Source organism: Hyaena hyaena, unplaced genomic scaffold (genome assembly GCF_003009895.1).
Source record: "Hyaena hyaena isolate Hyena2069 unplaced genomic scaffold, ASM300989v1 scaffold_205, whole genome shotgun sequence".
Lineage (NCBI taxonomy): Eukaryota > Metazoa > Chordata > Mammalia > Carnivora > Hyaenidae > Hyaena > Hyaena hyaena.
Window position 1 is genome coordinate 1,857,248 of NW_024080838.1, and position 23,037 is coordinate 1,880,284.

General features: G+C 35.7%; 1 protein-coding gene and 1 non-coding gene across 2 annotated transcripts in view; one reads left to right on the forward strand and one right to left on the reverse strand.

The window, feature by feature from the left end:
- Positions 1-23,037, reverse strand: part of FCHO2 (FCH and mu domain containing endocytic adaptor 2) — a 120,991-nt gene that overhangs the window by 82,439 nt on the left and 15,515 nt on the right. Inside the window, exons 2-5 of the mRNA XM_039242073.1 lie at positions 20,723-20,814; positions 6,280-6,354; positions 2,462-2,603; positions 2,219-2,371 (exon numbers count right to left, since the gene is read on the reverse strand). Of these exons, the coding sequence (XP_039098004.1) occupies positions 2,219-2,371; positions 2,462-2,603; positions 6,280-6,354; positions 20,723-20,814 (462 nt within the window). The remainder of the gene's footprint in view (positions 1-2,218; positions 2,372-2,461; positions 2,604-6,279; positions 6,355-20,722; positions 20,815-23,037) is intronic.
- On the forward strand, positions 9,251-9,381 carry LOC120238401. Its single transcript, XR_005530213.1, has one exon. It is a non-coding gene; the product is annotated as a small nucleolar RNA SNORA18 (small nucleolar RNA).

Genomic DNA, 23,037 nt, shown 5'->3' on the forward strand with positions numbered 1-23,037 from the left:
ATGGTCTTAAGATGTTCATTTTAAGTTACGCTTAAGTTGTACATCAAAATACTGCAGTTGTCCAATCATGGTATAATAACCAAGTTCACAAAGGCAATAAAACTACACACAAAAGCCACCTTACCAATAGCAATCATATGATATCATCAACTGAAGATGCATTCTGATTTCAAAGATGTGAGAAAACAAATATCTGGCATCTTTTTCTCTGGTATCTAGGTCTGAACAGACCTTTATATAACCTGCTTAATACCAAGAATGTACTTTCAATCTGGGAACTCTTTTTTTCTTTATATATGTGCACATTTATTTTTTTTTAAGTTTTTAATTCCAGTTAACATGCAGTATCATATTAATCTAGGGACTGCTGAATTTCTTCAAGTGTGAAAAACTCTTGAATTATTAACTCTTCAAATATTACTAGACTAACCATTCTCTCCATTTTTCTTCTGGAATTCACATTAGATGAATGCTGGTAACCTTTACTTCTCTGTATTATGTTGTGGGTGAGTTCCCTCAGTACCATCTTCCAAATTCAGTCTCTGACTATATCAAGTTTAAAATTTGTCTTCTCTATTACTGTTTTCAATAACTATATTCATTTCGAAGCCTTCTAATTAGCTGTTTTTCCATCTAGTATATCTTATTCCATTATGCCTTTTTATATTTCTTAATCTTATTTAATATTTTATATTCACTTTTCAATCTGAAAATCCTCGACCACATAAAAGGTTTTGTTCTTTGGTTTTATAAATTTAAATTATATCGGCAGAGAATTCTTTTTTCTAATTGTTAAATTTATTGCTGTCTTAGTATTACATTTCTTAGACGGGCTATAGAATTTTGGTTGTTCATTCATTTCAAATCAGAGGTTTCTTGTTTTTTCCTCTTCTCTTTTTCTCTCTCCCTCCACCAGTGCTGTGCAACAGTTCCAGAGAATACAATGCATTCGTTACCACCCAGAATTGTGTTATGTTCTATCCTTTGTGCCCATCCATCCCAACCAGCAGTTTTCAGGTTACCTCCTACCAGCCCTCCAAGACCCCAATTTAGTCTGAAAGGTAGTTTTTAATTACTTTCTTGGGAGAATATTGGGGATATGGCCAAAACAGTCATGAAATGGTTCCTTAGCTTGATTACCATTCAAAATTGTGTCCATAAGTTCCCATCAGCCAATAAAGCTTAGCCCTAGTCAGCAGCCCAAGATCTTTTTTTCTATCTATATAGCTTCACCTAGTGAGTGAGCTCCTTTACCACACAAGAGCTTAAATGCCACAGCCTAATTTAGGTCTTTGAGTGCAACAAACCTGCAAAATCAATATCTACACGCCACTTTGGGTATCTGTTCCATTTATTATCCTTCTTTTTTGGACCCTGTTATTTTGTTTTGTTTTCCCTTGTTGTATTTTATTTGTAACTGCTGTTGTCTGGAATGATCTTTTAAAATAGTAACTTATTGTGCCTTATCTTTTGCGCCCTCTCAATTTTTATTTATTACACATACATTAAAGGAAATCAGTTATACCAAATTCCATCAACTGTTTTGATTTTTCCATAGTCTCTTCTAGTTTCTGCCCATGTATGTACACCTTTATAATTATTATAACTGCTATAATATAGTTACAATTTAGTTTTCTTTTTTTACTGGGTATTTCAAATACTTTAAAAAGCTTTCAAAATTATCACTCCCTATGGCTCATTCCTAAATGAGATACAACACATCAAACAAGTGAATGGTTAAGCTGTTTTAAAGAGGGGAAAAAATTTACTTTCAACTAAAATGCAAGTGGGGAAAAGGGTTGTGGTTTACCGCACTACTACAGAAATGTCTTCAAAGTCAGCAATAAATCACCCACAATACGTATTTTAAAGCTTATCTTCAAGTATCTTTGCCTTTCTAAATATACCAGTCTTGCCTCAAAAAATATTTTACATCGCTGTTAAACCATACACCGTGCAGTATCTTATCACTTATTTTAAAAAATCCTACAAATGTCAATGACCTAAAGATAATCTTTTTTATGTATCTGCTAACTGATTTACTTATACACAACATATTCTGCAAACCTAGTTCTGTTTCATTTAGGTAAATCACTAACACTCAGTGCCACAGTGTCTTCATCTTTAAATATGAGGTCATTTTTGACTGTCTAAAAATTAAATGCAGTCTTATATTTGAGTGCTTTGAAATCAGAGAGATATTTTTTATTACAATTACCTTTTCTATTTCTCTTTGTGTAGCTCCTTCCTTTTTCAAACGTTCTTGTTCTACACACTTGGCATTGTAATTTTCCTTGGATTTCTGAAGGGCCTGAGTTATACTCTGAATGGCTTGAACAGCTTCGAGAGTTCCTGCAACTTCTTCTTTAGTCTGTATGGTATGAAATGATTCATCAAAATGACCAAACCATAAAGTCTCAATATCTGATCAATCAATCCTTTAGCAGGAAAAAAATGATACCTTTTTGTGAGATTTTACTTGTTCTTCTCCATACTTCTGAACTTCCTTTATTAATTCTTGTAATTTTCTAACAAGATCCAAGTGACAGTTTGCTAATTTCTCTGTAGATGTTTTGAACACATCCCACACTGGTGCAAATGTTCTAAGGGAAAGAAAGTACAGGGATTATTTTAATTAAAAAAAAAAAAGTTTAAGTCTCCAAAACAGAACCAAAAGAAACAATAATATTATGTTCACCAATTTTAATTATGCAAAATAAGAAATTAAAATAAATCATAAATGAAATGATTGACAGACTGATGCTGATTTTTTAAATCCTTAGTTAATTAAATCATCTGTGGACCTCAGTCGGGTACACAAAAATCAGTTAAATATTTATAGGTGGTCTAGCCATGGCTCTCTGTTAATCATATCATACTATTTTCTGAGTTGATTTGAGTTTGACTTGTCCTTGACATTGTCTATTGTAAAATCAACTTGTTTCCAAACTTCAATTTTCAACTATTTAGTGCTGTCTAAAATGTTTCATCAAAAATAAAAGTTCCTCTGGGAAGCCTGGGTGGTTCAGTCAGTTAAGTGGACGACTTCAGCTTAGGTCACGATCTCACAGTTTGTGGATTCAAGCCCTGTGTCGGGCTGTGCTGACAGCTCAGAGCCTGAGGCCTGATTCATATCCTGTGCCTTCCTCTCTCTCTGCCCCTTCCCCATTCCCGCTCTGTCTCTCGCTCTCTCACAAATAAACATTAGTAAAAAAATTTTTTAAACACATAAAAGTTCCTCTGATTTCAAACATGTGAAAGTCAAATTCACACTATTTTTTAAGAGTATGCACCCTTAACAATCACTGAGAATATTTTAGAACTGGTACTAATATTTAGAACAAGAAATCTTATTTCAGGTAATTTTATCTGTGTACTTTAACAAACACTAACACTGTCCTTTTCTAGTACATGATACATGATACAAGACACACTTTCCTACCACTTTTTCTCAATACTGAGAACTTAGCATTTTCAGCAGGTTCAAGTATGTCTACATTACTACATTATTGCATCCTGGATAGTACAGTACGTAGGATGTCAATGGTTAGCTTAAACCAACTTAGTCAATAAGGAATGCAGCACAGATCAAGAGGGTAAAGAAAGAAATTACTTATCCTAATATGTATTAGGAATGCAAACTGACAACGATCATTTTAAGCAATAACAAAGAAGTTCAAACAGGAAAATTAATATGCTTAGAATAGGGCTGTTCCAATTAGATCTCAACTCACGCTTTAAAATCTAATCAGCTGACAAGGAGTTAAAAGGAAAATCTTGAGAGTAAATACAGACAACTGAAAATTACCCACTCACGATAGCACCCAAATACATACACATCCCTTCATATAAGCCTGACACATGATAGTCTGGATTTGGGAATGTAGGAAGCAGGAAGCTGGGAATGTACCTTTACCAAAGGATTCTCTACCGTCAAGGGGTTCAACATAAGATTTCTTTAAATACTGGTTTCTTTAAGGAACGCCAAATATATTTTTAAGTTTGATATACAAACCTTTTTTTTCTGGTCAAGTAAAACACATTAATATATAATAAGGTGTGAAAAAGAAACTAACAAGTTCCAAATATTTTTAAATGCAAAAATATAAAGAGAAAATTTAATTGCTTAAATATGCATCAGTAAAACATTAATATTTAAAATCTTTATGATCTTAAGTAATGACACTAACACATAAAATATCTATTATTTATGAGAAGCACGCATTCCAAAGACAGAAATGTTTTTGGTATCTTCTCTGAAAACATAGTTGAACTTAAAGTCATGTTTTTTCTATCTCCCACCTGACAACTAAAAACAGGATAGAATTTTCTATAATAAAACCACAGCCAATTGTCTACAGCCAGCTTCTGCTATTCCAGCTACTATCTGGCCCTTCTACTATGGTAAATAAATAAATTTTAGAAAAGGCATGGCTACATAAAGGCTTTAGAAAAAGGAAGCTGCCAGAAAAGTGATGTATCAAGGGAGGGAGAATGGGAGAAAGAATTGGAAGACAACTGGAAGAAAAACAGCACTAGATGGTCATCAACTAACAGTCCCTACTCCCCTCTGGGTGAAAAAGGTGGCAGCTCCCAGCCTTAGTACAGGGTTAGAGAAGGTCTTCTTAGCTGTGACTGTCAACACTTAATATAATGGGCAGTGTCACACTGAGGATGAACTGAGAGTACCTCTCTACCTGGGCCACAATTTAGCAAGATTTTCATTTAAACTCATTCAACCACACAAAAGAATACTTTCATTCTTAATCAGTTTTTTGGTTCAGGGAACCGTCTGTGAATCTGACAGATGGTATAAACCCTCTTCAACAGAAATATGAATACCTATGAAAATTTTCAGGGGATTCACAGATTCATCAGAATCCCAGATACAAAAAAATGTTATACTGATTATCACTATAAAAATTTTTATAGATGTTAGATGAATTATTTGTTAAATTATCTTAAAAGTATATCCTTTCCTCAATTTTTAGATAATTAAAAAAGATTAAATATTGGGGTGCCTAGGTGGCTCAGTCAGTTAAGCATCCGACTTGAGCTCAGGTCATGATCACACAGTTCGTGGGTTCGAGCCCCACATTGGGCTCTGTGCTGATGGCTAGCTCAGAGCCTGGAGCCTGCTTCAGATTCTGTATCTCCCTCTTTCTCTCTGACCCTCCCCTGCTCACACTGTCTCTCTCTCCCAGAAATAAATAAAACATTAAAAAAAATTTTTTAAAAAGATTAAATATTTCTCCCAGGATTGTTGTGGCTTAAATCATACAATATCTCCTTCCAGAACTACTAAAGCCATGTAGTATATCTTCTTATTTAAAATGTATTCTTATTTTTTTTAATTTATTTTTTTAAAGAGAGGGAGAGAGAGTGCAAGCAGGGGAGGAGCAGAGAGAGAGGGATACAAAGAAAAACAGGCTCCAGGTTCCAAGCTGTCAGCACAAAACTGGACACAAGATTTGAACTTACAAACTGTGGGATCATGACCTGAAGTCGGACACTTAACCGACTGAGCTACCCAGGCACTCCTAAAATGTATTCTTATTTTAGTATGCATTTTTCAAAGCACATATTTTCTCACCACAAATTTTTAAGAGAAATATTTAATAATAGTCTATAAAATCATAAGAGATTTTAATAAATTTTTAATAAATTTAATCATGTCAGTAAAACTTATCCTAAGTGAGTTTGTAAAGATCACTGTTCAACATAATTTAAGTGAACTTACAGAAAACTCAAATGCCACGCACAACACGTAACATTTATAATCTCAAAATTATACTATCAAATGACTAGGTAGTTTAATAAAGGGGAAAAATGGGTTTCATTTACTTTGACTGCATTAACTGACTCATCATATTCAATTCTATTTTTTATCAAGTCAAGAATCTATTCGTATATAGACATTTTAATTTTTTTTAATGTTTTTTTTTATTTATTTCTAGGAGAGAGAGAGAGAGACAGCGTGAGCAGGTGGAGGGTCAGAGAGAGGGAGTCACAGACGGAAACAGGCTCCAGGCTCTGAGCTGGCAGTCAGCACAGAGCCCGACGCGGGGCTCGAACTCACGAACCGCGAGATCATGACCTAAGCGAAAGTCGGACGCTCAACCAACTAAGCTACCCAGGAGCCCCATCGTATATAGACATCTTAAGTACATTATATATTATTGTATTTATGAGTGATTAATCTTCAACAGAAACCTAACATGCTCAAAAATTGTGCCTAAATCAACATTGAAAAAGAGTTTTTCAAAGACATTAACTCACCCAAGTTGTGAATAGTTGCTTGCGGATCTTGCTAGTTTTGTCATTGACCTGGAGTATGCTTCTTCTATTGTAGCTCTGTTAAGTCAAATTTCCATATGATAAGACCTCTCAAACACACAGAAAAATTACCAAAATACAATTAAAACTGTATAAACAAAAATTTCAAATTATGTATTAAAAATAAGTAGGTACTGGAGCACCTAGCTGGCTCAGTCGGTACAATATTCAATTCTTGATCTTGGGGTTATGAGTTCTAGCCCCATGCTGGGCATAGAGCTTACTTAAAAATAAGTAAATAAATATGTGATCATGAGTTTATAGTCTATCCTTACATGCCCTGGGTGCACATATATTTAAAGAAACAGTCTGGTATAAAACTAAAAATAATAAATTAAATGAAGTCATTATTCTATTTTTTTGTTGTTGTTGTTGTTGTTGTTTTTCTAGGAGAGAGAGAGAGACAGCGTGACCAGGGGAGGGTCAGAGAGAGAGGGAATCACAGACTGAAACAGGCTCCAGGCTCTGAGCTGGCAGTCAGCACAGAGCCCGACGCAGGGCTCGAACCCACGAATTGCGAGATCATGACCTAAGCGAAAGTCGGACGCTTAACCAACTAAGCCACCCAGGCGCCCCGTCATTATTCGATTTTAATATACCAGTGGTTATTTGAACAGCAAGACCAAGAGTACTACTTCTTATACTGTCTCTATTTCTCTGTAAACTAATTCAGTGTGAAAGTGATTTGTATTTAATACTTCCCTAGGGTACTTAATATAGTTTTATTATTCTTTAATACTGTGATTTCACTATTAAACACATTTAATAAAACAAAAGATTGATGATTGTCATTTGCACAAGCCAAGTATCACTTATTAGCAAGTCTGAGATCCGCAACTTCGAGGCTTAATCTATTTTGTGATTAGATCTAAAACACTAATAAATATTTCACAGTAAAAAACTGTGTTTTATATAACCACTATTTAGCATATAGGATTTCAGGCTTTAAAAAAATCAATCAAGCCATTAAATATGGAAGAAAACAATTTTTCCAATAGACACATAATCTCAAATATTAAATATGAGGCTGTATTGGCCATTTTAACAGTAGAAGAGTTAGGTTCTGTCTTACCTCTCCCCTAATTACTCTGTCCCTTTTCAATCTGTGCAACCTGTAACAATGAAATAGTCTACAAACCATCACAGACCTGTCCAGACAGGTCCAGAGCCTGACGCGTGGCTCGAATTCACACATTATGAGATCTTGACCTGAGCTGAAACCAAGAGTCAGTCACTTAACTGACTGAGCCACTCAGCTGCCCTGAAACTTTCTGCTTTTAATGTCCAAATCCAAATCTCCACACTGTTCTTACATCAAACCACCTGTTTAATACCTAAATGCCTCAAGCATAACCCTACTTAAGTACTTTAATCCCCTCAAACTCAGAATATTCAAACGAGGCTTATCTTCAAGCTCTTCCCCAACCCCATGCACACAAAAATCAGCTCTCTAACAAAAAAGAACTAACTGCCTCTACTGATGGGACTGTGACTTTTTTTTTTTTTTTTGCTCCTTTAAACTTCTTTGTGTCTTTTTAATATATTTAATCCCAAGGAGGTACTTTGATCACCTAAAAAGAGTAGAAAAAATATTACTATTTCAGTAAGTTTAACAGTATAAAAAAATGACTCAATCTCCAGCAGTAGTAAACTGATAGGAAAAAAAAAAAAAACCTACTGATGAGGAAAGCCAGAAAAAAATATGGAGAAAGGGAGCTAACAGGCAACAGAAGCTAAGGAGGCGAATGAGTAAGCCAATGCAGCCACCGGGTAGCTCAGTTGGTTAAGCATCCAACTTCGGTTCAGGTCATGATCTCGTGCTTCATGAGTTCAAGCTCCGCATTGGGATCCGTGCTGACAGCTCAGAGCCTGGAGCCTGCTTCAGATTCTGTGTCTCCCTGTCTCTATGCTCCTCTTCAACTCTCTCTCTCTCAAAAATAAACAAATACACACACAAAAAAAGAATGAGTAAGCCAAAATTTAAGAGAAGGATATCCAGAGAAGTAAGTCAGATATGTGGGTCAGCTTTTCCCTGGGGGGCATCTAGAAGCAGCAGCTGAGACTGAGAAGTGGAGCAGAGTTTTTCAATACCTCACAGAATAAGGGAGACAAGACTAGCTTCAGACTTGCCAAAGACGGTAAGCATGGGAAATCCCATACTCTTTGAGACTCAAAGAGTAAGGATGAACCTAAGTAGGTTCTCAAAGCTCTCAAAGAGACCGCAAACAGTACTTTTTCAAATCCTGCTTTCGGGTCCTGTATGGATGTCTTACATACACTCATAAAACCATGAGGCAAGTATGACAAATGAACGAAAACCAGGAGGAAAAAACCAGCAATGTTTCAAATGCTGAGATTATAAATCTTACTCTGAGTTTATGTATTATGTCCAAGGAGATAGTACATTAAATCAAGAATTTCAGTAGAGAAACAGAAATCATTTTTAAAGAGTGAAGGAAATCATAGCAAATTTGAAAAAAGATACAAATTCTGTATCTAAAAAACATAAACCAGAAGAGAGGTGAGAAGACTCTGACTTGGTATAAAGTTCAGAGAAACAAAAGAATGGAAAACAGAGAAGAGAAATGGAAGAATGGAAAAACAGAAAGAATAAAGGACAAAGTAAAAAAACCTCTAACATATGTGTAAAGGGGGGGAAAATGGGTCAGAAGAAATATTTTCAGAGATAATAATGGACAATTTTCCAAAAGTGACAAAAGGTATCAAACCACAGATCCAAGTAGCTCAACAAACCCTTAGAAGATAAAGGAAAAGATATCTATATCTCATCACATAGTAAAATTATGTCTACACCACAGTCATAGTAAAACTGCAAAAAATTAAAGACTAAAAGATCTTAAAAGCAGCTTAACCCTTCCAACCACTGAAGGTTACCTCTAAAGACGCAATAATTGTTGAGGTCTATCCCGATGGGGCTTTTTCTGTAGACCTACATCATTGGAAACGCCTCATAGAGTATAAGTGTGGTTTCCATTATTCACAGAACTATTTGTTAGATCTGTGGGAAAGAACTACAAGACATCTATCTGCTAAAACAATGGAAGAGCTAATGGTCAAATTTTTTAAATCTTAGGTATTGGAGTATCCCAAGAATCTGTACAGTTCTAGGGTGTGCTAGTTTAGGGGTGAACATGATTTGAAATCATTCACATTTAGAGGGTGTTTGAAATTAAGAACCAGATAGATCCATATACTCTGACCCTAAACATGGCCCTAAAGTTAAAAAAAAAAAAACAGCAAACAAAAACGGATCTCCAAGATTACAGGTGGGGAATTCATGAAGTATGTCCATATTGAAGTGGAGATTAAAGAAGCCCGATGGAGGGGCGCCTGGGTGGCTTAGTCGGTTAAGCATCCGACTTTCACTTAGGTCATGATCTCGCGGTTCGTGGGTTCGAGCCCCGCGTCGGGCTCTGTGCTGACTGCCAGCTCAGAGCCTGGAGCCTGTTTCAGTCTGTGACTCCCTCTCTCTCTGACCCTCCCCTGCTCACACTGTCTCTCTCTCTCCTAGAAATAAATAAAAAACATAAAAAAAAAAAAAAGAAGCCTAATGGAAAGAACTCTGGACTGATGGAGACAACTGTGGATTGAACAAAAGCTCTTTTTAAAAGGGCTATTCTGAAGACTGTGATTCTGACTTGGAGGAACCATGGTGATTGTGGAAGGAATCACATGTTAAAATTCTTAAATAAAAATTATTGATTTAAAAAAAAGCAATAATTACTAATAGCTAACATCTCAACAGTAGATACTAGAATTATCTTTTTTTTTTTTTTTTAAATCCAGTAATACACAAACTGAAACTCCTCGGAAAAACAGAGGAGAAAACCTAGAATACCTTGGGTATGATGTCTTGGGTGATGTCTTTTTAGATAAACACCAAAGAAAAATCTATGACAGAAATCAATGTTAAGACAGACTTTACTAAAATTAAAAATTTCTGCTCTGTGAAAGACAATATCAAGAAAAAGAAGTCATAGGCTGGGAGAAACTATTTGCAAAAGGCACATCTGAAAAAGGACTGTTATCTCAAATACACAAAGAACTCTTAGAATAACTTGATTAAAAAACGGACCACAGACCTTAGAAGACATCTCACTTAAAAAAAGATATATAGATGGCAAATAAGCATATGAAAATATGCTAGATATCATGTCATCAAGAAAATATCAACTAAAACAAGATACGACTACATACCTATTAGAAGGACCAAAGTCTGAACCACTGAGAAAACCAAATACTGGCAAGGATGTGGAGCAAAGGAATTCTCATTCATTGCTGATAGAAATGCAAAATGATACAGCCACTTTGGAAGACAGTTTGACGGTTACTTATAAAACTAATACTTTTACTATATAATCCAGCAATGGAGTTCCTTGTTATCAACCCAAAGGGGTGGGAAATTTAGGTTTACATAAAAACCTGCACACAGATGCTTATAGCAGCTTTATTCATTACTGCCAAAACTTGGAAGCAACCAAGATATCCTTTAGTGGGTAAATGGATAACCTGTAATACATCCAGACAATGGAATATTATGTAGTATTAAAGAGAAATGAGCTACCAACCTATGAAAAGACAGAGGCACCTTAAATATATACTACTAAATGAAAGAAGCCAATCTGAAAAGTCTATTACATATTGTATGATTTCAACTACGTAACATCTGAAAAAGGCTGAACTATGAAAACAGTACAAAAGGATGCAAAGAATTCTTAGGACAGTCATAAATTCATAAATTCTACATTATACTGTGATGATAGATCTATGCTATTATCATTTGTCCAACCTATATAATGTACAATACAAAGAGTGAACCCCAAAGTAAAACAATGGACTTTGGATCATTATGATGTGTCAATGTAGGTTCATCCTTAGTAAAAAATGTACCATTCTAGGGGATGATGGGGAAATGGACAAAATAGGTCAAGGGGAATAAGAGGTACAAACTTCCAGTTATAAAATAAATAGTTATGGGTATGAGAAGTATAGCATAAGGAATAAGAGTCAACAATATTGGAAAAACTGTATGGTGACAGACAGTAACCACACTTAATAGTGGTGAGCTTTTTGTAATGTATATTATTGTCAACTCACTATATTGTATGCCTAAAACTAATATAGATTTGTATGTCAACTATACTTCAATTAAAAATTTTAAAAATAAAAATTTGGGGGGCGGGGGCACCTGGGTGGCTCAGTCAGTTAAGCGCCCAAATCTTCATTATGGCTCAGGTAATGATCTCACAGTTTGCAGGCTCAAGCCCTACATCAGTTCGGGGGACAACATTGGCTCAGGTCATGATCTAGCGGTCTGTGAGTTCGAAACCCATGTCGGGCTCTTGGCTGACAGCTAAGAGCCTGGAGCCTTTTCAAATTCTGCATCTCCTTCTCTCTCTGCCCCTCCCCTGCTCATGCTCTGTCTCTCTATCAAAAATAAACATTAAATTTTTTTTAATTAAGAAATTTTAAAAAATTCTTTTAAGGGGCATCTGTGTGGCTCAGTCAGTTAAGCGCTCAAATCTACATTTTGGCTCAGGTAATGATCTCACAGCTTGTAGGTTCAAGCCCTACATTGGGCTCTGTGCTGACAATGCAGAGCCTGCTTGGGATTCTCTCTCTTCCTCTCTCTCTGCCCTTCCCCTGCTCACTCTCTCAAAAATAAATACATTTTTAAAAATCTTTTAAAGATACCATTCTGGCAAATGATGTTGATGATAGGTGAGGCTACTCATGTGTAATTTAAGGGCAGGGAACAAATGGGATATCTCCGTATTTTCCTCTCAATTTTGTTGTAAACCTAAAGCTGTTCTAAGATAAAAAAAATCTTACCAAAAAAAATTTGCCAACTAGAATCCAATACCCAGCAAAAACATGAATGGAAATAAAAAACATTAATGAAATCATGGATCTAGGTGATGGTCAATGGCTACTAACATAATTAAACAGATATAATCAGATATTACATGCCTCCAATAAAGTACACAACTCCATCTATGAAGTATTCTTGTCAAAATATTGAACTCAGTTAGATCAAGCTGCTTGTTTTAAATGACAAGTAATAGGAAATAAGCAAAGAAAAATACTGAGTAAAACTATGGATATGCAATTAGCATATCCCAGGATGGTAGACCCCCTAAAGAAGAAAAAAATCTGGTTTCTAAAATGAAATTAAAAATTATGAAGGTAGTGGAGAGAGAGATCTACAGATTAAGCATTTCAAAAAACCTATCAACCAAACAAAATGTGTAAATCTTCCTGGGATCCTAGCTGGAGGAAATCAACCTCAGGTACTGTGTATATAAGACAATTGAGGAAAACAAAACACTGACTGAATATTTACTGATATTAGGGAGTTAATATATAATTTTAGATAACATTGTTATTCTATTTTTTAAAAAGCTCTTATTTTCTACAGATACCTCTGAAATATTGATGGATGAAATGTAATGTTTCTGAATCTGAGATTTGCTCCATAACAACTCAATGGTATAAAATAGATGAAACAAGACTGGTTGTGGTTTGATAAGTATTCACGCTAAGTAATTACAACAAGGAAGTTCATTATATTAAGCTCATGACTGAGTAAGTTTTATATATGTTTGAAATTGTCCATAATAAAAAGTTTTTGAAATGAACATAAAGATATGATGAGACTAATAAAAATGGAGAATTCATTAACAGAAAATACACATTAAAAGAAATATTGAAAAGATGTTTTTAAAACAAAAGTGAAAAAAGAACAAAGTATCAGAGAAAAAGTAAATAATTTTAATAAGTCTAAATAATGACTATCCAAAAATACTAAGAACATAGAAGAATAAAATATGTAACAATTTTATTTGAACAAATCAGCTAGATTAGATATTAGAAAATATTTTCTAAGTTACAGCTAATTTTGTTAGATAACTAATAATATTCTTTAAATCCTTAGGTATTAGAGATACATATTAAAAAATGTATCTATGAATATAACAATTTGATGCCAGGGAAATGCCTTAAGCAGGACTAGCAAAATATCAAAACTTGCAGAAACTATACTGTAGTTCATTATTTAGTGGTTCATATATTGTCTGCATTTTGTACTGTTTGAATTTTTCCACAATAAAAAGTTAAAGAAATATACAACAAAAACAGCATATAAGTGTATATTTCCAAAATTAAAAAAATATTTAATGGAAATTTTCCATTTTCATAGGACACACACACAAATGGCCTATAAGGCATTAAGTCAGGAGGTGACAGTATTTTAAGGTTCCTACATTCTCAGAAAGAGGGTAAAAGGACCAATTTATTATAAGTTAATAGCTCAATTACATATGTTATAATCTCTAGGATAACCACTAAAAGAACAGTAGAAGGAGGTTTTAGTTCTAAATTAATAGAATAAACAAGAATTTAAAAAAAAGAGGCCAAAAGGCAAGAAAGAAGAGGAAAAAAAGAAAAACAAGTAGAACAAATAACAAATACTAAAATAACACAGAGGCTGGCAACCTACAAGACCATCAACCAAATATGGCCCATTTTTGTTCTCATAAATTAAAGCACAGCCAAGCTCATTTATTTACAGGTTGGCTAAGACTACTTTTGTACTAAAACAGCAGAGCCGAATACCTGCAAAAGTTCTGGACCTTTATATAGAAAGTTTGACAACTTCTGAGACAGAAGATCTGAACCCAAATATATCTGCAGTTGTACTGTATATTACAGACTAAACGCTCCAATTAAAATAAAAAGACTGTCAAAGTGCCTCTAAAAATAAGAAACACAACTACATCACAAGTACACAGCAAAGACATATATCAAGCAAACACTCACCAAAAGCAAAATGATGACACTACAATAAAAACAAAGTAAACGTCAAGGCAAAAAACAGGGGTGCCTGGGTGGCTCAGTCGGTTAAGTGTCCAACTTCAACTCAGGTCCTGATCTCATGGTTCATGGGTTCGAGCCCCATGTCGGGCTCTGTGCTGACAGCTAACTCAGAGCCTGAAGCCTGGCTTCGGATTTTGTGTCTCCCTCTCTCTCTGACCCTCCTCTGCTCACGCTGTCTCTCTGTCTCTCAAAAATAAATAAAATATTTTTAAAAAAATTTTTAAAGGCAAAAAACAATGCCAGAGATATAAAGGACACTTCATAATGATAAAAAGTACAATTCATCCTGAAGATGTGAAAGTTCTAAATCTGTACTCACACACAAAAACTAAAGACAGATGACCCAGAGACACATGAAAAGATGCTCAAGACTACAAATCATCAGAGGAATGCAAATCAAAACCACAATAAGATACTACATCAAACGAGTCAGAATAGGTAATAAAAAAAAAAGGGGGAACCCTAATGCACTCTTGGTGGGAATGTAAATTCATTCAACCCATATGGAAAATATTATAAAGTTCTTCAAAAAATAAAATACCATACAATCCAGTAATTCTACTACTGGGTATCTATCTACCCAAAAAAAATGAAAACACTAACTTGGAACACCGCAGCACTCCTTAACAATAGCCAAGATATGGTAGCAACCTAAAAGTCTACTGTTAGATGAATGGATAAAGAAAATGTGGGACAGATGGACGAACGGACAGATGGATAGATGGATGGATGGATGGATGGATGGATAATTACTCAGCCATCCGTAAAGAAAAATGAGATCTTATCATTTGCAACAATACACATGGACCTAGAGGGTATTACACTAAGTGAAATAAGTTAGACAAATTCCATATGGTTTCAATTATATGTGGAATCTAAAGAACAAAACAAATAAACAAGCAAACAAAAAACAGAAACAGACCTATAAATACAAAGAACAAACTGGTGGTTGCTGGAGGGAAGGGGTGGGGAGAAATATGGGTGAAGGGGCATGGGAGGTACAGGCATCCAGTTATGGAATGAGTAAGTCATGGGGATGAAAGGTACAGCATAGGAAATAATAATCAAGTTCAGTAATAGAACTGTTTAATGAGAGACGGTAGCTACACTTGTAAGCAGAGCATAAAGTATACAGCTGTCAAATCCCTACGTTGTACACGTGAGGCTAATGTTAATACCATATGTCAAATATACTTCAATTAAAGAAAAGAATTTGGTGGTACCTGGGTGGCTCGGTCAGTTAACCATCTGACTTTGGCTCTGGTCATGATCTCACGGTTCCATCGGACACTTAACTGACTGAGCCAGAGCCACCCAGGCACTCCAAAAAGACTGTATTTTGTATTTGTTGTCTTTATGTATTTGTTAGGGTAAGTTTGTGCATCCTTTTGTTCAACTCTAATACATCCTCACTGGTTTTGGTTTTATATCCTGTTTGTTTTATCAATTCCTAAGAGAGTTATATCAAAAATCTCACATTGATAGTGATTTTTCTATGTATCCATGGAGTTGTCCATTTTTGCTTTATATATTTGAGCCATGTTAGTAGGTAGATACATTTTTTCTTTGAATTTTTTTAATCTTTATTTTTGAGAGACAGCATGCTCATGTGAGCCAGGGAGGAACAGAGAGAGGGAGACGGGATCCAAAGAAGACTCTGTGCTGGCACTAGAGAGCATGAACAGGGGAGGGCCAGAGAGAGAGGGAGACACAGAATCCGAAACAGGCTCCAGGCTCTGAGCTGTCAGCACAGAACCCGACGCGGGGCTCGAACCCACGAACCGTGAGATCATGACCTGAGCTGAACTCAGATGCTTAACCGACTGAGCCACCCAGGTGCCCCTCTGCCATTTTTTGTAAAAGCAAAAATCCTCTTTGGATTTCTCCTGGGTCAGCAAAAACGAGTACCAGTGTAGATCTTTCAAAAAGCCTAGTGGCATAACACAAACTTCTGACAAGTGGAGGATACCTGTGCTACTACTTATCCAATGAACCAAATTAAAGGACTGGCAGTTCCAAGTGGTGATGAGGACATGGAACAACTGGAGCTCTGAAACAAGGCTGCTGCTGGTGTAAACTAGTAGAACTCCTTAGAAAATTCTTTGCTGTTACCTACTACAGGTATACATACATATATGCATATATGCACATATATACATATGTGTATACATACACATCCTTTATCATCTGTCAATTCTATTCCAGAGTATATACTTAATATAAATACATGTATATGTATACCAAGACACTAGGGCAAGAATATTCAAAGCAGTATTACTTATAATAGCAAAAAAACTTGGAAACATTCAAATTTCTGTCATTAGCAGAAGATACATTTTGTCATATTTAATATTACATGGCACTGCAAATGATCTAAACTAAACACAAATGAATCTCATAAACATGCTGAGAAACAGAAGACAAAATAACTCCTATATGATTAAACTGATATAATTAATACAAAGTTCAAAAATAAGGTACAACTAACTTCCTTTGACAGATGAATTGATAAATTATAGTATCCATAAATGGAGTACTACTCAACAGAAGCAAAGTATGAATGCAACTACATGGATCAATTTAAACATGATTACACTGAGTGAAAGTACTACATAACAGAGCATACCCTGTATGACTCCGTTCACATAAAATTGTAGAAATGGCAAACTAATCTAAATGTCAGATGCAAACGAGTGGGTGTTTAGGGATGAGGGGGAGAAACAAGAGCAAGTAATTACAAAGGAGACGATGAATATGTTCACCACCTGGATTGTGGTGATGGTTTCATGAGTGTATGTATAGGTCAAAATTTAATATACTATTAAATATATAGTATATTATATGTCAATTATACTTCAATAAAGCTGTTGGGAGGAAGAAAGGAAGGAGGAAGTAGTAGGGGAGGAAGGGAGGAAGAGAGGAAGAGAGGAAAGGAAGAAAGGAGCAAAGAGGAATACAAGACGAAAGAAGGGAGGAGACTAGTAGGAAGGAGGGGATGGGGGGAGGAGAGAAAACTCTGAATGACTGACTTAGGAAATCAACCTTTCTGGGCCCCAATTTTCTTATCTCTAAAATGGAAGTGAAACTTTTGATAGCTAAATGAGGTAATTAATGTATGCACAATCCATAGTGCACAGTATATGTTTATGTGTCAATCTTTTCTTCCTTTCTCATTCACTCCTTCAAGAAATATGACTATCTAATTACACCAGGCTCTGTATTAGGCACTAGGAGAAAGGAGAATACTACATACTTCTCACTTTAAAGAAAAGAGAAAATTTAAAAAGTGAATCATTATAAAATTTTATAAATACGGCAAAGAGATATGTGATGTTGAAAAATACTATAATAGGTGTTTTTGACCTAGTCAGGGAAACTGTGAAAAGCATCTTGGAGAAAGTGACCACACTGCTCAGCTCTAAAGAATAGGCATTAATTAGGCAAAAACAGGAATAAGCATGTACAAAGCCTGGACTGGAAGATGTCTTTCAATAAATGGCTGATATCTGTGGAGAGGAAAGAATAAGGATCGTAGATTCAACTAAAGCTTGAAAGGTAGTTTGGGTTCAGACCAAGCAAGATGTTGGCAGGCTTAACCTTAAGAGTAATGGCAAGATTTTGGGGGAGCATGGGTGGCTCAGTCAGTTAAGTGTCCGACTTTGGCTCAGGTCATGATCTCATGGTTTGGGAGTTCGAGCCCTGAGTCAGGCTCTGTGCTGACAGCTCAGAGCCTGGAGCCTGCTTCAGATTCTGTGTCTCCCTCTCTCTCTGCTCCTCCCCCACCTGTGCTATGTCTCTCTCAAAAATAAACAAATGTAAAAAAAAAAATTTTTTTTTAAAGAGTAATGGGAAGATTTTGAAATGATTTAAACTGGAGAGGTAACAAACCTCTCTGCAGTTTAGAAAAAGCACTCCAATTACAGTGAAGAGAATAAGTTGTAGGGGAATAAGAATGAATGTAGACAGATCAAAGAGGAGCTACTGTTGGGGCAGGCACCAGGGTGGCTCAGTCAGCTAAACATCCATGTCTTGGTTTCGGCTCAGAAACCCTGCACTGGGCTCTGCGCTGATGGCATAAGCCTGCTTGGGATTCTCTGTCTCTGTCTCTCTGCTCCTCCCCTGCTTTCACTCTCTCTCAAAATAAATAAACTTTAAAAAAAAAAAAAAAAAGGAGCGACTACTGCAGCTCAGGCAACACTGACAGCTTGGTTCAGGACAGTAAAGTCAGAGATTTATTCTGTCAAAAAATCCTTACTTAGGTCCTACTAAGAGCCAAGCACTCTCCCAAGCTCAGGAGATGGAGTAATAAGCAAAACAAACATATAAAAATCCCATCTTTGTGCCTTGTGGGATTTACATTCCAGAGAGGAGAGACAAATAAAAAAAAAAAAAAAAAATATTTTATTTTAAATAAATATTTAAAATATCACATATCTGATGGGTTTAACTGCTATAAAGAAAACATAAAGTCGGGAAAGAGTAGTGGAAACAAGGTTGTATCACTGCCCACAGAATCATAAAGGGATTAGATTCTAGATGAGAAAGAATGACTCAGGAGTCCTGGACATCTTATGGTAACTGACACCAACCAGGCTAACAGGCCTGATGACAACTGCCCTGACTGTCTCAAAGTAGTTACAGTCGTGATGTAAATGTTGGGGGAGAAGGAAGGTCAGAGGACATGTCAGGAGATGCAGCATTCTGAGGCCTCTTCTTTACTCCTGTCAGTGATGATGTAGAAGCTCATGAAGGACAGCTTTATCCATAGCACTTAGAGCTTCTGGATTCCCTCTTACCTCCAAAAGAGAAGTAAAGGCCAGAAGAGGATTGGTCTTACATAAAATAGTTTGTTCCTCAATTCCTATCAGTTGGTAAACTCTATGACAGCAAAAGCTGTATCTTTACCCCTATATTCTCAAAATCCAGATGAATACCTGGCACACAGCAGACATGGAATATATATTACTGAATGAAGAAATGAATGGAGTATTGTTTGTTTTTTTAAGTAGCCTCTATACCCAACATGGGGCTTGAATGCACAACCCTGAGACTGAGAGTCACATGCTCCACCAACTAAGCCAGCCAGAAACCCCAATGAATGGAGTATTATATCAAAAGGCAAAATACTGGCGCACCTGGCTGGCTCAGTTGGTGGAGCACGTGACTCCTGATTTCAGGATTGTGCGTTCAAGCTTCACGCTGGGTGTAGAGATTACTTAAAAGGTAAAATCTTTAAAAATAAATAAATAAATAAATACAGCAAAATAGCCCCATATTACTAAGATAAAGATTCTAAATGTGTTCATATAGGAATAGGGGTGCCAGGGTAGCTCAGTCACTTGAACATCAGACACTTGATTTCAGCTCAGGTCATGATCCCAGGACTGTGGGAATGAGACCCGTGTCAGGCTCTACACTAAGCATGGAGCCTGCTTAAGATTCTCTCTCTCCCTCTGACCTTCTCCCTACTTGCATGCACGTGCTCGCTCACTCTCTCTTTCTCTCTCACAAATAAAAAGGATAAAAAACAAAAACATGTGCTCCATATAAAAATCACCAAGTAGGCCTAGCCAAAAAATAGCTTTAATCAAATCAAATTACATTGATTTTAATTGTTTTTAAATTGACTATTATAATCTAAGAGTCTTAAAGAAAATCAATCACATTTTACAAATTTGCAGAATGGAAAAATATATATTTATACATTTTTAAAATCAAATTACAGGGTTGCCTAGCTGGCTCAGTCAGTAGAGCATGGGACTCTTTTTTTTTTTTTAATTGTTTTTAAATGTTTTATTTATTTCTGAGAGAGAAAGAGACAGCATGAGCGGGAAGGGTCAGAGAGAGAGGAGGATACAGAATCTGAAACAGGCTCCAGGCTCTGAGCTGGCTGTCAGCACAGAGCCCAATGCGGGGCTCAAGCCTACGAACAGTGAGATCATGACCTGAGCCAAAGTCGGATGCTTAACCGACTGAGCCACCCAGGCGCCCCGCGAATGGGACTCTTGACTTCAGTGTTGTGAGCTCAAGCCCCACGTTGGGTGCGAAGCCTACTAAAATCTAAAGAAATAAACAAATAAACGTTTTAAAAAGTTATAATAATACATAATTAAACTAAAAACTTTTCAAAATTTTTCAGAAAACTTTTCAAGTTATTTTAGTATGTTTAATGACATGTTTGTTTAAAGAAATGGTAATATTTTATCCCACAAAATTTCTCAATTTTTCACCTTGTTAGCTCTTTCAGTGAAAAACAGGTATGTATTTTCAAGCAGTGATTTGCAAACCAGGAGTTTAGCAATATTATTTGGAGCCACTATTTAGCCCTTAGCATGTAGATGCCAGGTAACTACTACTTTAAAATATAACTATAATACACTTTTTAAAAGTGTTCCTGATTATTTTAATCCAAATCTAAAATTTTCCCATTTCTATTCTAAAATTTAATTTGATAAAAAACTGTTAAAGGACTTACTAAAGAAACACATACCTTTCTCTCACAAAATCTGCTAGTTCTTTCGTTGATATTTGTCCATGTTTCATATTATGGTAAAGGACATCAAAGCCATTATTTTTTTCCCCCTAAAATTGGAAAAGATTTTTAGTTTAACAAACAAAAAAGACCAAAATGATCACAATGATTTAAAAATAACCCCGTATTAACTAATATGCAATCCTAATGCTCAAGTGAGCTATTTCTCCTTAAATGAACATTGCTGCTCACTGTTTGACTTGAAACTGTATGAAAGGAATACTCTACACTTTGATAAAGCTTACAATTTATTATAGATACATACACACATTAAACACACATGCACACATTCTATAACCACTATAAAAGTATATTAAATGAAATTAAGTCTGAAATTTTAAGAAGTAACACACAGCTCAATTTAGAGAGATAACCATGGATCTTTTTAAATACATCACCAAATCCCATTTCAATTTCTTTAACATGCACCAAAAGAGTCCTGATTATGTAATGCAGAGTCCCTATTTTAAAATAACTAAACCTTGGTGCACCTAGGGGGCTCAGTTGGTTGAGTGCCTATCTTAATGTCAGCTCAGGTGGGATCAAGCCCCGGGTCGGGCTCCATGTTGAGTGCAGAGATTCTCTCTTTCCCTCCGCCCCTCTCCCCTGCTCGCTCGCTCTTTCTCTTCCCCCCTCAAAATGAATAAATAAAATAAATTTTAAAAATTAAAAATTAGAAAGTAAATAGAATAACTAAACTTGACTTGAGTCAAGATAGCCTATTACTAATCATATAACCATTCAAAACCACAAAATACTTTATAATCACTAATATAAGTCTTCTGGTAAACTTAAACAACTTGAGAAGTGAGAAACGAGACACAATTTTAATGAAAGAGCAATAACAGTCATTGGATAGTCCTCAACTAATGAGAAATTAGCAGAACCAGACCACTACACAATACTAGAAAATCTTTACTGCCATTTAATCCAATAAATTAGCAAGTCACAGCAAAGAAAACATTAGAAATACCAATTTTATAGATGAAATAAAAGACTATATATAAACTTAGCTCAACAGCTCTCTTTAGAATTAGTTTTTATTTTTCTTCGGTGAAAATCAAATAATGAACTGACTATATTTGTTGGAAACAGAAAGCAATACAGTAAGCAAGAATTACAAAATATGAAACCTAATTTTTTTACAATTCACTGAAAACAGGAAACACTGGAATTCCAGTTATACTGAAATGATTCCTAATAAACCTATAAACTAATACAGAAAGTATTTTGCCATGTGTATAATACGATGTCATATTTATGATGAGATAATATAAACAATATACTTAGGGCACCTTGGGTGACTCAGTTCGTTAGGTGTCTGACTTCAGCTGAGGTCATGACGTCATGGTTCATGAGTTCGAGCCCCACGTCGAGCTCTGTGCTGACAGCTCAGAGCCCAGAACCTGGTCAGATCTTGTCTCCCTCACTTTCTGCCCCTCCCCACTCACACTCTGTCTCTCCCTCTCAAAAAAAAAATTTAAAAATTTAATTATAAAAAATAAAAATAAACAATATACTCAGCATTTTGAACATCAATTTCTTTTCACCAATAACATAAAATCATAGTCTTCAATGAATCCAAAGATACCCACTGGGTTTCTACAATTTTTCATGTTTAACATCAAGAAAAAATTTATTATCTCACTTTGGTTTTTTACTTTCCACAGGTTTTTCATGCAAATTTATTATAGCCAAAGAGAATATTCCCTGATGTAACTATTATCACTACTTTACAGCAAGCAAAAATAATATCATCATGGAAATTAGTAGGTACAACTACAGACAAAATAATGAAAGGCCTGAATCCTATTACACATAAATAGCTATCCACCAACTTCCATAACATAGTCATGAACTGTAAAAAAAAAAAAAAAAAAAAAAAAATAAACTTAAATTCTAAAGCCATAAAATCAAGTCTGAAGCTCTCATGCCCCAAAATTCTTAACAGACATCTACTACTTCTCATTTGCACATAAACCTAACAAGTCAGGGGCGCCTGGGTGGCTCAGTCAGTTAAACATCCAACTTCGGCTCAGGTCATGATCTCACAGTTCGTGGGTTCCAGCCTGGCATCGGGCTCTGTGCTGACAGCTAGCTCAGAGCCTGGAGCCTGTTTGAGATTCCGTATCTCCCTCTCTCTCTGACCCTCCCCGCTCGCTCACTCTCTCTCTCTCTCTCTCTCACACACACACTCTCTCTCTCTCTCTCTCTCACACACACACTCTCTCTCTCTCTCTCTCTCACACACACACTCTCTCTCTCTCTCTCTC